The sequence below is a fragment of the Macrosteles quadrilineatus genome, unplaced genomic scaffold, assembly GCF_028750875.1.
Source record: "Macrosteles quadrilineatus isolate MER2022 unplaced genomic scaffold, UCM_ALF_1.0 Scaffold_3__2_contigs__length_128488019, whole genome shotgun sequence".
NCBI lineage: Eukaryota > Metazoa > Arthropoda > Insecta > Hemiptera > Cicadellidae > Macrosteles > Macrosteles quadrilineatus.
In genome coordinates this window covers 10,677,789-10,693,401 of record NW_026542596.1, presented here as the reverse complement: position 1 = coordinate 10,693,401, position 15,613 = coordinate 10,677,789, and the positions used below count along the sequence as shown (strand labels likewise).

The 15,613-nt window shown below is 35.1% G+C and overlaps 1 protein-coding gene across 5 annotated transcripts in view; it reads right to left on the bottom strand.

The window, feature by feature from the left end:
* LOC128988883 (kinesin-like protein KIF13A) overlaps window positions 1-15,613 on the bottom strand; it is a 186,735-nt gene that overhangs the window by 26,993 nt on the left and 144,129 nt on the right. For all 5 annotated transcript variants that reach the window (XM_054410628.1, XM_054410629.1, XM_054410632.1 and 2 more), the window contains 9 exons: window positions 10,299-10,461; window positions 9,384-9,533; window positions 8,496-8,636; window positions 7,057-7,206; window positions 5,886-6,096; window positions 4,386-4,500; window positions 2,786-2,939; window positions 1,946-2,034; window positions 1,118-1,251 (listed from right to left, as the gene is read on the bottom strand). In XM_054410628.1, the coding sequence (XP_054266603.1) occupies window positions 1,118-1,251; window positions 1,946-2,034; window positions 2,786-2,939; window positions 4,386-4,500; window positions 5,886-6,096; window positions 7,057-7,206; window positions 8,496-8,636; window positions 9,384-9,533; window positions 10,299-10,461 (1,307 nt within the window). The remainder of the gene's footprint in view (window positions 1-1,117; window positions 1,252-1,945; window positions 2,035-2,785; window positions 2,940-4,385; window positions 4,501-5,885; window positions 6,097-7,056; window positions 7,207-8,495; window positions 8,637-9,383; window positions 9,534-10,298; window positions 10,462-15,613) is intronic.

The following is a 15,613-nucleotide window of genomic DNA, read 5'->3' as shown; positions in this document are numbered from 1 at the left end:
TTCTTGCAGAATCACATTGATAAGCATGTTACCTATTTTATAACATTGAATTAAAAATACAGATATGTTTTGGTGTAGCCTAAACATTTAAAAACATTTGTAAGATTTATATACTGAAACTTTCAATTGGTTTACATTGATAAAATTAGAGGATAGAATCAGACCTACAAACTACAAGGTATACGTAGCTTCAGACCTACAAAAATACCAAATTCATCAGTCCAAAACATCAGTCTTACTAGTTGGAGTGACTTGTTTGGCTATGTTAACAGTATTAAAACATGTCTCACACTGCTTATACTTAACAAAACTTGTCATTTGCAATGTCAAAACAAAAACTTATAACACAATTTAAGCAATATTTATATGCAAAGAATAATTAAATAAGAACGCCTTCAAAAATCAAAGCAGGTATTGCATTGACTTTCTGCAAGCGTTTTTCGTATATGGATACTGATTCCTCATGAATCAAATCGGCTTTTGGCCACCACTGAATCCAATAGCGATTCGATGCATTGAATCAAATAGAATAAAATCAGAATTTTGATGCATTGCACACCCCTACAACTTTTTAGAGAATAACGACTGGGACGGGTGGCGTCGTCCTGTAATCCAGCTACTGGGAGGTCACGAATTGTGGATATTTATAGGAATGCACTGTGGATGCGATGCTCCCTGGTGTGGATTAACGTCCGCACTAGTGAGTACTACGACTATCCGCAGTGCTATCCTGATAATTAGACCAATTCGTAAATTACAAGGAAAAATGTGGTTCGGATTCCACTATAAACTGTAGGTCCCTTAGTTGCCATTAGCTGTATGGGCTATTAATTAACAGCTGTGTCTAAGGAACATGTCGGCCTTAGTCACTAACAAGACTACAAGATCGCGCCACTCATCCTACACTCATCCTTCACTCATATTTGGGTTAAAATACGCACATAGTGGCGTCCCCATCTTAAAAAATTGATAATTGAAAATTTAAAAAAAACTGGCTAGTTATTGTAAAGAATCACAATTTTAATTTATTATCAAGAAAAAAGTTAAACTGTTGATTTATATTAAAATAAAATTAAGAATATGCCAAATTATATCTCAATCAATCAGTTGTATCCACCTTGTTTGTTGATGATCCGGTTGATCTGTTGGTCCAGGTACTGTCTCCGCCTCATCAGAGCATCACTCCACTTCTCTCTCAACACTGCCAGATCTTCCTCCTGGTAGGAGTCTAGAGCCTTCTGTAGCCTTGACCTAAACAACAATCACACATCACATTAGGTTATACTCATTTCTTTTCTTTTGAGTCGGCAAATATTTTTTTAAATTTTTGGCTTCTCTTCAAACAACAATAATGTTGGTCCAACACTGAATCGGATAGCCTTTGAAAACAAATTGGTTGATTCTCTATATAAATTCTTGAGTCAAAGAGTTTTAAAATTCGGCTACGTTCAAATTCACCAACATTTTTGGGGTCGTTTCTAATGTCCAAATTCACCAACTTTCTACCTCGAGCAGGTACGATATTTCTCCCGGCGGGCGGGGAAGGAATTCCCTCTGAATAGTTTGCCCTCGCCTGCTCCGTCTCGTCTCGGCGAGAGTGTACTGCTTAGCCCTAATAGTACTGTTTAAGCTGTGATTGTTTCAGGCAGCTTTAGGTTAGGTTAGGTTAGGTTACAGTACACTCTCGCCGAGACGAGACGGAGCAGGCGATGGCAAACTATTCGGAGGGAATTCCTTCCCCACCCGCCAGGAGAAATATCGTACCTGCTCCAGGTAGAAAGTTGGTGAATTTGGACATTAGAAACGACCCCAAAAATGTTGGTGAATTTGGACCTGGCCTAAAATTCAGTTGTGTAATTGAATAGAGTAAAAAAGTGTTTGATGGCTGTGACTAACCACTATGCCCAAAACTTTTAGTATTATAAACTAACTACTAGTTACTTACCTCTTAATGACACTTCCTACAGCAATGCTGACAATACTGTGACAGATGATGGGCAAAGTGCCTGACTGTTGAACTGGCTTCACCCTCACCTGAAGACAAGTCAAGTATTAATTAAGTCAAGATATAAACACTGTAGGTGGATTTTGTTTCTATATGCGCTTCTCCTCTTTTGGAACTTATGTTAAGATGTACTTTAAAAAAAAAGGAGTCTGCGAGTTGAGCTCAACCAAATAATTTTTTGGGCTAAACTCAGGTTTGGTCAAGTCAAAACAGGCTTTTATTTTTGTGATCACAAAAAGCATCTGCATAGATGTGTGATTGAAAATTGACCATCTTGCTGCGATTGCATGTTCTCGGTTTAGACGGTTGTGAGAGACGTTAACAATGTTGCTATGACCCCGGGAGATAACTGGGGAAGACGCTCATCTTTTGACAATCATCACAGTATATTTTCTTGATTTTGCTGTGACCTTGGAAGATCTTCATGATTTTGAAGAAACCACAGAAAATCTTCTATCACCGTATTGTCCGTATCCGGTATAAAGAATATGTTATGATTTTGCCAAGACAGTAGAAGAGGTCCTAGATTTGGCCGTCACTGCTGAAGATGTTCACGATTTTGCTGTGACTGCAGAAGATGTTTATGAATTGACCACAATTGGGGGGATATTACAGTATGGAATAATGCAATCGTGTATTTCGGGCTGACTCAAAGTAAAAATTTTAGTCCTGGATTAAAAAAGCGTTTTCTTCTGACCCTAATCAAAACCGGAGTAAGACAATACAGAAACAGTCACAAACAGATACATATGTACAACATCTAAGGTAATTATTTGGTACCTGTATCCTTCGCTGCTGTCCCTGTCTAAGCTGGTACACTCCTCCAGTCAAGACATCGTTCCTCTGTATCACCTCCACAGCAGCATACTCCCCCAGCTCTGTCAACTCCTGTATCTCCACCCACAACTCTATCTTCCTTGTCAGCTCACTCCACCTTTTATCACAAACAAAAAAACATTATTATACAGTATATGCATTCTGTTCAGATTGTTTTGAGACACTTGGTTCTCAAACAATACCCTTAGTTTCTATTCATCAACAGAACCTGTTAAGAGATTCTTTTGATACCAGCACTTTGTCAGTAATGGTAAAGTAGCATAATATTGTAAACCAGCAAATAGTAACGTGTTTGATGGCATCGCATCCCCTGTCCTAATATCTGTACCTTTGTATTGAAGTGCACAAAATTAAGATTACATTAAGACTAATTAGCGCTTTATGCTAAAGCTGGTTATCCTCTATTTGCTCTTTCCCTTTGGTTTGAGGTGGAATAAGAAGTTGTTAAAAGATTTATAGTATTTAACATACTGAGACTTAATTTCATGTTTGTAAGAAATAAGTTCTGGAATCTTTATAATTAATAGACTTCAACCTTTTTGCAATGTACAAACCCTTAAAACAGTTTACTATGCCCACATTCACTCCCATATAACTTATGGCATTGAAATTTATAGGGGTACGAGTAATCAAAATTTAAAAAGAATTTTATTATTACAAACGGAAGCTATTAGACACATCCTAAATTTAGAAAGAACCTATAGCAAAAATTCTTTAAGAAAATATTTCAAAGATTTGGAAATGTTAACAGTTTCGTGTTTATATATCTATAAAACAATTCTTTATGTAAAAAATAATGAATCAAAATTAGAGCGACAACAGGATATCCACAATTACAATACTAGATACAAACAAAATTTCACAATTAAAAATCATAAAAAAGAAAAATATAAGCAAAGTCCTCAGTATATTGGCATTAAGTTTATCCATCAACTCCCAGATAGCATAAGGAAGCAATGCACAATTAAATTTAAAAAGAAACTGAAACAATTATTAATAGGAAATTCTTTTTATAGTCTGGATGATTTTTTTAACTTTAAGTAATGTATTTATTTTATCTAACTTTAAGCAATGTATTATTTTATCTAAAAACTGCTATTATAATAATCTTTTAACTTTATGTAATATATTCCTTTATGTTATTTAAAATAACATAATGACGCATTCATGTACGATGTATCTGTACGTTTTGAATAAAGATTTTATTGATTGATTGATTGATTGAAAATAATTGACAGTGCAGTCAGAAGCGCAAAATATTGTGACACCAAGACAGCGTGTTGTATTTGCGTCCCATGGCTGCTACCTACAGTTAATTACAACAGTTTATTCTTGTACTGTACTGCCCCTTGCTTCGCTTTATAAGATCCATAGACAGGATTAAGGTCCCATGGTGGTTGGAAAACTCAGGATTTAAAACTAGGTTAATCCAATACCAAGCTACCAATCTCTTTCTTCATAAGATACAAGAACATAAAACACATTTAGAGCTAACTTAATTCTAACACATTTTATTTTTTTGAATCCATGGTCACATAACTACCTGTCAGTGAGTGAGCGAGCCTTTGCTAGTTGTTGTTGCTCCACCTCCCACTCTGGCTTTGTTCTTGTAAAGCCAGCACTGCGATGTCCCCACACCTCCACCGATAATGCACCCTCTACAACAATATGTCACACATGTACTGCAATATACTTGTAAAGCCAGCACTGCGATGTCCCCACACCTCCACCGATAATGCACCCTCTACAACAATATGTCACACATGTACTGCAATATACTTGTAAAGCCAGCACTGCGATGTCCCCACACCTCCACCGATAATGCACCCTCTACAACAATATGTCACACATGTACTGCAATATACTTGTAAAGCCAGCACTGCGATGTCCCCACACCTCCACCGATAATGCACCCTCTACAACAATATGTCACACATGTACTGCAATATACCTTACATGGTAGACGTTTTGCTCAAAATTTAGTTTGCAATTTGGGATACAAATTCCAAACTTTGATCGTTTGATTTTGAGCAGGGATGGACGTGACACAAATTAAAAAAAAAATGTTTGAAACTAATTAATCTAGTTAGATTGAGAAAGATTGGCTTTGCTCCGAGATTTTTTCAAGACATGATTATTAATACAAAAAATTATAAGAACGCCTTCACATAGGAAATGCAACATCAACGCACTCCTGTATTGCAGACTTTCTGAAGGCGTTTTTTAGCTGTGTGAAGACGATTGTGAAACTCTGCAAACCGAATAATTTCTGATAGTAATGAGATTTATAACCTCCTCTCAAATAATGATGAGAAAAATGAATTTCATCTCAAACTTAAAATCCAGTCTCGTCCATCTCTAATTTCGAGAGTTGAATCCTAAATGTTGTGTTTTTGTTATAAACACCATTTTCCAGCACAATCACCTGAGTGTGTTTGACTTAAAAGTAAACGCAACGGAATCAGAATAGAGATGTTCAAGTTCTGATAATTCAAAATTGTTCTTGAAATTATTGTGATTGTTTAGGAGTATTTGAAATAATAATAATTCAGGAATTTTATGGGCAGGGAATCCAGCGATTTATTATGATAACAAAAGATGCAGGTAGATATTGTAGTAATCTTGCGAGACGATAGGAGGTTTTCTGTTTTTAATAGTTTTAAAATCAATCATAGATTTTATAGCATTAATCGAATGAAACAGCTGATCTTAGTCAGTTACAAAGCTACACAGATCATCTTACTCCATTCTACACTCATCCTTCACTCTAATTTGGGTTAAAATGCGCACCTATGTGGCATATAGCAACTGGTAATAATGATAATAATTTCAAATGAAATAGTTTAGAATGAATCTCTTGGTTTATTCTAGATTTAATTTCATAAAAGTTGTACTTGGATCTGATTTTCATGGCTTTTACCACCACTAGATCCTTGATCTTCCAGATGCCAATGCACAAGCTTATTAGTGAAAGTTGAATCTTTCCTTTCTTGTAGGCTACAATGTTTCACAATTGTCTACTAATTCACATGTGACACCCGACCTGTGCAATGTTCCAGGAACTCCTCGTTGATGGGGACAGTGAAGTCGCGGGTGTGCTCAAACTGGAAGGACAGGGAGTCCTTGTCAATGCTCTGCTCCGGGTTGACCACCGGAGGAACCACAATAGACTCTCCGTGACTCCAGAATGTGTACTGACAGAACACAAAGTGGGAGAGAGACAGAGGCAGTCCTGTTGCCTGTTTGATCTTCACCTGGGAACAACACATTGCGTTTGAATTATAATCATGTCAAATCAAATCAAATCAAATATGTTTATTTCCGTTCGGTACAATAGAATAAAGTACAATAGGATAAGTCAGATTGCATTTTACAAATTGTCATGAAGCAAATTAAAGTAGATGTAAATATAAAATTAAACTTAAATATATAGAACGAAACAACTAAACAAACAATGTCACCCCTACATTATGTAGTAACATACATTACAGAAATGTAAGAGTATGAAAGCTTATAGCACAAGAGACAGTGAACAATCTTCTTTAAAATGTCTTTGACGATAAAATGAAAATGTCTTTTCTCTCAATAGTAGTAAAAACTTTCCTTGGAATTTTTCTAAAATTTTCTTAATTCTGTAGCCTAAAATTAACTTAATGCAGGTACAAAATGACTCGAAATGACTTCCTTCTAAATATTTAGCTAGAACTTAACAGGCAGCTAACTTAGTTTAACAAATTTCCAGAGCTACTTATCTTTCCAAGTTTAGTAGCATATGTTAAATTTATTGGTTTAGCAAACATTTCAACATAGGCCTACATTTAACACCATTGGAATGGTATATATTAATTTGATTTGAAGGTGTTTGGTTGGTTGTTTAAGTGTTTTTTGTGCAAAAAGGCTTAACTTAGGCTTAAGTTTAATTTTCGTAATCCCTTAATATAGCGAACCTACACTAATGAAAAATATACAGTTTTAAAAATTGAAATGGGTTTATTTTGTTTTAAAAATAAAACAATTAAGTAGCCTAATTTAAAATGAGGGACCAATGGTACCGGAAGTCAGAACCGAGAATTGATTTTGGTTAGGAACCGGTACTGGTACCGACATTGAAAAAGTGGAGTGATTAAGAGCTGAAAGACATGGAGATTTTAAGTGATGAAAGAACAAAGTGTACAATGGAGAATTGGCAAGGCCTTTATGGGTGAATGACTCACCCTAACAGTGACTTGGTTATCTGTGGCAGGTTCATCCTCAATGTTCCCACTGTCTGTGGAGGTCTCTGACACTGACTCACAGATGTGATCTTGGGGGAACTGACCAGCTATCCTCATCAACTCTACCTGTAGTCTCCCAGCGACTTCTCCCTGCAACATACAGTCAGACATCAAACACGTGTCACTGTAATTAAAGGGAAGGCGGTGTTATGTTGTAGACAGGAAGTGTAAGGCAATGTTGCGTTAAAACATTTGAATTTGTAGAGGCTGTAGGTCAGCTTATTGTATATGGGGATCCGTTTGTAAGATGCAGTAGTGCGGTGTTTGGGAGACAGGAACCCTAACTAGGGGGAACCAGGGGCTCTTAGTCCTTAGGCTCTAGATAAGGTTATTTTCAAGTATTCTAAATGAAGTTTACAAGTTTTTATCGGGATTTAAGTATTATAAGCATTAACTAAATTGAAACATTACTAGGTATGGGTCAGTTATTAAAGTCGGTTATTGGTTTTACCGTTTTTTAGCAAAAAAACCAAAACCAAGAATTGACATAAAAAGCCGGTTTTGGTTCGGTTTATTGGTTATCATTTTGCAGCGGAGTGTAGTTATTGGTTAGGAGAACATAAAATAGGTGTGTGCGAATATTCGAAAGATCGAATAGTTGAAAGAATACTTTAGTAATTCGAGCCCGACTTGATCTTAATGAGTATATTCGAACATTCCAATAAGAAACAAACCTAGAAATAATCTGTAATTTCAACCAAATAAATCATGGTATTGTGTTGTTTTATTTCATCCCAACATTTCATGCATTGTATTATAAAATCACAGCGACAACTTCAGCTAATTATAACATCTTCCTTAACTCTAAGTCTACACGACCATTTTCAAGGACGATAATTTTGTGTCATTATTAAAACTACTCCGCTCAGCTGCCTACTTTACAATGCTCCAATACGATAGGGTTACTGCAACCTACCGGCATGAAAACATAAGACTGTCAACCATTACTGAAACACACACATAGTCAAAATGGGTTAAAAACCCGCTGTTTTTTAACCCGTTTTGACTATGTGTGTGTTTTGTGTGAAAATGTTTTTGTGTTATAACGACGCCTTTTGGCTGAACAGTCTGATGATGGCACAGTGATGCTGAAACAGCCGTAACATTTGTTACAATACAGGAGCTGGCTGACGAAGGTAATATTTCAATTTAATTATAGAACCAGCTCAGTGGCTAGAAAATATGGATTACATTAGCATTAATAGTTAGCGTATCCCACACTGCTTTACCCTTTGTCATTATTCTTGACATTTTTGCCAGGTTGTAAGAGTTTCTTTTGTGAGTAATTTTTTTAATGAATTTCTGATACAAAACTAAATTATATCTTCAAAAAAAATAATTGTTAGCAAACTTGAAGGAAAGCCATGAATATACATTACCTGTTGGCTGATGATTGGTGTGTGATAGTCGAGCGACACGTCATGAAACAAACATTCTAAGAACACGTTAGCCACACCAATCAAATTGTGATTCTCTTGTGTTTCAAAGAACGGATCAATAACTTTAGCTGGGTTATCCACCTGGAACAGAAAATCACATGAGATTTGGAACCCAACCAATAGACTTTTGGCGAATAAAACTGAAATGTAATATTCCAAATACTACATTGTTGTATAAAGGTTTTACATTCAGTTCTACTTCTTATCAAATAAACCGAACAATAGCATTCAAAAAGAAATTTGCTATGAAGATTGTGAATGCCTTGATTGTGGTTACGGTATGAACCAGGAGTTGCACTGAAATCACAAACTACACAAAAAACTAGTCACATAAGAACACACAAGCTTGGGGGAACTATAGTGAATGACTTGTTTTGAGGACTAGGAGATTAGGGAGATGCACAGGCGCTCGCCAATGGCGGTGAGGCCCGGGCGAAGCCCCGGTGCGCCATAGAATCAGGAAACGCAATTGGCATTCAAATATTTCAGTCTGACGAATAACAAAAGAGCAGCGGTGATTGTGCTGCGTTAGCCCGAGAGTGGACGTAGTTCACTGAAACACCCAAAGGTAGCAGCACTGCCTGGATCCGTAGCCAGTGTCTTTGTAATGTGGCTCGAAGAGAGAAAATGCTCGAATCTGGGACAAAAGCATTGTCAGACGGAATTTAACGGGAAATTTTAGTACCAACCTACACCAAAATAAAGCTCACGTTCTAAGCTATAGGCTAGCAACAATTATAACATTCCCCAGCAATGGCAATAGATCCGTTCTGAACGTGTTAAATAATCCCCCTTTGTCATTCAAATGATGTTATACTGGAGACATACCGGGGTCATGTCTATTCCATTCTCCTTGTAGTCATCGTACATCTCCCTCATGTCTATCAGTTTGTTCTCCAGTTTCTCCATGGACCACACCTGGTTACCATGACTTGTACGCTTCACAAGGATAGCCGGCTCACTGACAAACGCTCCTCTCTGCAACATACCATACGTACTTAATTATAAATAACTTTTAACAGATTTTTGTACATTTTCAGATGTGTAGTACACATTTGAAAAATATTTATTAGAGCTTATGTAGCCGCTGCCAGCCTTACCATACTGGCGTCTATACCCAGATATAAGACGTGATGGACAGTTTTTTTATTGTTTTTTTTCTTCTTTGTGATTATTTATAAGGCTCGTTCGTCTATTCTGATTGGAGTGTAAAATAGTAAAGTGTAAATATACTAGACTTTACAAAAATTAAAACTTAATATCTAAAAAACTGAAACCCCAAACTAAAATTCTTGCTTCGACATTCCTTAGTTTTCAAAATTATCTTTCTTTCAACACAAAAATCATGAAAATCTGTCAAGTGGTTGATTCAAAATCATGAAATAAAAAAACCATAACGTTTTAATATATATGAGACTTATAAGGTTAACATGAGAAACTACAGAGCCACTGGGGCAGAGCCCGAAAGGGTTTTTGAGATAAGAATATGATTGAACTTCAAACAAACAAACACACAAACTTTCACATTTATAATATTAGTATGCTCAGTATGGTATTTTATGTATGTGTTCAATGTAAACTTTTTTTATCTACGCCTAAGACAAATCACGCTAAAGGATATGCCTAAAGATTTGGTAGTTTCCTCAATGTATTAATAAAAACAATGGTTAGGATTTTTCAAGGCAAATATCTTAAGACCCAAGTGACTGACAAACTAAGCACTGGCTACATGGACCAACTCACCCTCCTGTTAGGACTCAGGTTTGATGGAGGTATCTGCAGTGTGACACTGTACTTGGTTTGTTTCCCAAGCTCCTCTGCAAGGAAGTTGGCTTCCTTCACAAGCACGTTCGCTCTCACTATGTCCTTCTTCAACTCCTTCAAGCTTCTCTTGAACATCTCATCTCTGAAATATATTTATAGGAAAACCTCAATAGTATAAAATAGTTCAGAGGGCTTGTTTTTATCCTAATTAGAGCTCTTGTGTTGGAATAGATAAAATAACACCAAGGTATGAGAGCATGAAAAATGCATGTAAAACTACATATTAATCTTCAGCTCAAAACAGGCCAATGTTATTTTTATATCTCCCATTTAGCTAACACTAAGCTTCACATTATATTCAACATGTAGTATTTCAAATTTGTACTTGAGATCCATTTTACATCTTGAAAAGTAATAAATTAATGTAGTTATGCTTTCCTGACATAGTTTATAGGCTTAAAAGAGAATGAAGGTAAGAAAACAGGGATTTTTTTGAAGTATTCATAGAATTGTAACACAGAACAGGGTCAATCCATATCAAGTGATCCAATAAAAAATAATTTGGTTGCTGGACCATTTTTAATTTTTTAATTTTTTTTATATATTGTTCCCTTATGTTTTGGAAGTTCAAAAATGATTTAATAAAATTTTTATCCCTTCCAATTTATTTAGCGGCCATTTTTGTCTTGCAGCGCACGGTGATTTTTGAGTTTGCAGACGTTAATGTAAACGAACATATCTTTTTACCTACTTAAGTTACACAAATGCAACCAAATTCACTTTGTTCATCATATTCCCATCTTTAATTTTGGTTATGATCATAATCTGCCTAATTTGTACCCATATGGGTGAAAAAAATGTTTAAAAACAAGCAACGGAACGAAATAAATTTTACTTTTTGAAGCCTATTTTTTCCATGAAGGGTTTGTAAATTACTGATAATATTTTTTATTCAATTACATATACTAGTGTACTCCATGTAGCTAGAGTAATAACACTGATATGTGTGTCCTTTAATTTTGGCAATTTTTTGAAAATATCGATTTTTCAATTTTCGTAAAGTTTGGAGCTTAATATCTCTGATGGGACATGGGATAAAAATTTGATTTTTTCACAGGATGTTCTTCTGTATATGAGGAAACTACAGTAAAAGATTTATCATTGATATTTGACTGTGGTAAAAGTTATGAATTTTTGGATACGGCAAGAAATTGCATAGTGTTTAGTGTAGTAGCGACTTGTCTACAGGTTAAATACTGACCTTTATTGCTTCAAAGGGCAGACAATTTACCACTTTTAAATATATAACAAATACTTTACCCCTTTAACTATAATATTATAAACATAACAAATATTATTAGAAATTTTATTAAAAAAAAAATTTTAAATCGTATAAATGCCCCTTTCAGTGACGGTATTAATCATATAAATACTATGGTAAAAACTATTCAATTAAGGGCCTTTAAAGATTCATAATTGTATTGTGCTTCAGTAATTGAATGTTTTTAACTGTAGGCCTACAAGTAGGGCTTACATATTGCTGGCTAATATTATATAATTAGGCTAAATATTTGGTTTTAAAATGTAAAGAAACCCACAAAAAATAGAACAACAATTTTATTATGTGTTATGCGTTACAACAAACTAATCATTAAAAAATTAAAAGGACTTACATTTATTTCATGTTTTCCTAGTTGGAATGAGCATTAAGAAGAATGCTTATTTCATCAGACAGTTTTTGAGATATATTATATACTCTTCCAGTTGCCGTTTTGAGTTCTTGAAATGACAGTTTTCTTAAAATGTTGTTAATAGGTACCCAAACTTTGTCACTATCAGACTTTCTAAAAGTTGTTCTTGGTCCAGCAGGATGGTAAAAGTGCACATACACATCACTATTTTCCAAACTTAATTGTTCAATTTGTGCCAACCACCACTGCCCATCGTATACACAAGCCACCAAGTCGTCAGTTTCTAGGGTCAATGGTACAATTTTGCATATGCAATGGTCTTCGTAAATGTCACTTTTTGATGTTATAAAGCACCTTATTGTGTTCTCTGAAACCCCATAAAATTTATGATAACCCCTCGTTCCCTTGACTTGTATACAGTTTTCAAATCTGGTTTTAAGTTCTTCGATGTGTGTCAGAATTTCTTCTTTCCGGACAAGAAAATAGTTTATCCCTTTGCCCTTTGATATTCTGTTTGCAAAATTCGTACATCTTCTCTACACTAAAGCTGGGTTTTCCTAGACGCGGAGTCGGCCAGCGGAGAGCGGACAACGGAGAGCGGACTCAGCTTGTCTTAGGTAATTTAATGTTACTGTTTTCCTAGCAGCGGAGCGGAATGCCATGTTAATTTCAATTCCGCTCTCCGTTGTCCGCTCTCCGCTGGCCGACTCCGCGTCTAGGAAAACCCAGCTTTAGAATCTGATATGTTGAGGTTCTTTGTAAACTGGCCTTACTAACTTCACGTGTTGTTGTTCCCCCAATTCCATCGCATGCATTTTTGCCATGGTAGGAGGCAAAAAAGTGCCACTCAGCATCTAATTCAAAGTCCCTTTTGTGGTTGCAGAGATTTGAAAAGTTTTTCTTATTTTTATATTGGGAACCACTTCCGTCAGAAAAGTAAATGACCTTTTCAACTCTAGGCAAGTTTTCTTTAATGAAATTAATTACATATGATTGAAAAACATGTACAACTTGTGTGCTATGCTCTAAATAGTCACTTAAAATGCAAATCGAGTGACTTTTAATCTTACCATCTTCATCTTTGAAGTAAACCACGAACGGATGTACAGTCGCCTGATCATTAACCCAGTGGTACCCCTGAATTTCATCTTGGACCAAAAATGTGAAGTTCTCGGCGAAATCTGCCAGTATTAAACATTCAGTTTCCAAAAGATTCTCTTTCTTTTCTTTTAAGAATTTGCTTTGTATTTTGGAAATATAGTGGTGGCTTTTCAGGTTTTCAAGTTTCTCAGTTAATTATTCAAAATACTCTTCCTGTGGTTTCAAAATTGTTATCATTTCAGCACGGTCCGTTGTCACCCATTGTTTGAACTGAATATGATCTGGCATGTCCTCTTCAGATTCATGAAAAATATTGATTATACTTTGTTGTCCTGGGCACTTATCACACAAACTTAACATACAGTCATAACTGTTAATATCACATACTAGGAGCTCCAGTAAATCTTTGTAGTCAACGTTTAATCTTGCACCATCGATCATTAATTTTACATTTTGGTGGTAAACACAGACACACACAGAGTGTGTGCCGGACGCCCCTGCCAAAATGCACCATTTAGGTCGTAATTCACTAAATTTAGATCGACCTATTTTACATTCGGGATGAGCAGCTTTAAAAGCAACAAATAGTTCGTTAAGGTTTGATAAAACTAAACGCTTTTGTTTTGTTATTTTCTTTCCTTCTACAACTATGTTAGTACAATCTTTTTTTCCAGGACACATCCTGCTATTTTCTTCACTTTCAAAAAAAGCTTGTACCTTTATAACAGTTTCTTGAGAAACACCTACTCCCTTCTTCTTCCCAAGCACGGGCAAGATTCCTTCTTCTTTTACTAATTGCCTTGTTAATCTAACCAATCGATCGGAAACTTTAAATTCGCTACAAATCTTTTGTCGTGACCAGGTATCAGGTAGTAAACTGATTATTTTTACTTTTTCTTCTTTGGTTGAGATCAAACACTTTGCTTTTAATTTAGTAATTAAATCCAAATAATCTGCCCTTGAAACCTCAGTCTGTTCTAACACTTCATCTGTATTAGATGTATTTGGTCCCTTGTCAAAATACAATTCTAAATTTCTTTTAAGTGTTTTGGATATTCGATTTACTTTGGAATCTATAGCAATTGGTCTCTTGGCATCACTCAGTTTTCGTATTTTGGAAGCTGGAGAGACTCCCAAAACAGAGCAAGCAATGTCCACATGTTCCAAAACTTCTGTTGGAGGAACGTAATCGTCCTGACATTCAGCAAATTTATCTTCTGTAGATTCTGATGGTAAAATAAAGATTTTTGTATAGCAATTTGGGCAGAGTGACTTTCCAGGAACCAAATTAAGATCATTTTTGATTTTAGTTAGTGATAAATGTTCTATTTTGATCTCCCTCAAACCTTTATTTATAGGTTTCTTGTGAAATTTTAATGGGTCAGAACAGTATTTACCATAGATATGATTATACTTATAAATAAACTTCTTTTCATGGTACTCACAAACAGTGGTAACCTGATTACCTACTCTTCTTTTCAATAACTCTTGCTGGGTTTCACTAAAACTGTTCAACTCCTTCAAATCTTTCAAAACTAAACCATAAACGATTTTGTGGCATTCTTCACCCACTATTTCACCAATAGAACAAAATTGATTCATTACAAACGCTTAAAAAACACTTTTAAAAACACATGAAAATATAATTATTTTAGTCTGAGTAAAATCCATCCACACTGCAACGAATCATGGCACTGACTGATGTATTTGAGATAAGGTCTCCTATACAGACATGCAGAGTAATCAAACAACAATCAATACAATAATACTGCTCTTTATCAGTTGTCTTATCAGTTGTCTTTTGTTGTGTGGAGTCATATTCCTTATCTGCTGTCATAAAACAATAATACTGCTCTTTATCAGTTGTCTTATCAGTTGTCTTTTGTTGTGTGGAGTCCTATTCCTTATCTGCTGTCATAAACTGTTCTTTTCTTTAATGATGATTGCTTTTCTCAGAAACAGAATATTATTCTATCACAACGAAGCCTCATAAATATTTTTAAATTCTAATATAGTTATAAATCTTAAGAATTCTAAATTTATTTAAAATTTAAAAACGGGTAAATTGTTTTGCTTTTTAATGTGAGAAAATACAGTATTCAACCTGTAGACGAGTAAAAACTGCACTAAACAACATGCGTTTTTTTACCGTTTCCAAAAATTCATAACTTTAACCACAGTAAAATATCAATGATAAATCTTTTACTGTAGTTTCCTTATATACAGAAGAACATCCTGTGAAAAAATCAAATTTTTATCCCATGTCCCATCAGAGATATTAACCCTCCGAGTGTCCATAGTTTAGGCCTTAATGTCCACCTATTTTTGGCCCCTTTGCAAGGTTTTATTAAAACGGATCTGAGAAGCTTAAAACAATGTTAATTCTAATGTTCTATATACCATTTTGTTTGGAAAATCATGGGCTTCAATATTATATATAAAACATAAGGAACATTTAAAAAAAAAAAAAATTTTTAGGTAAAAAAAAATATAATTTCGAAA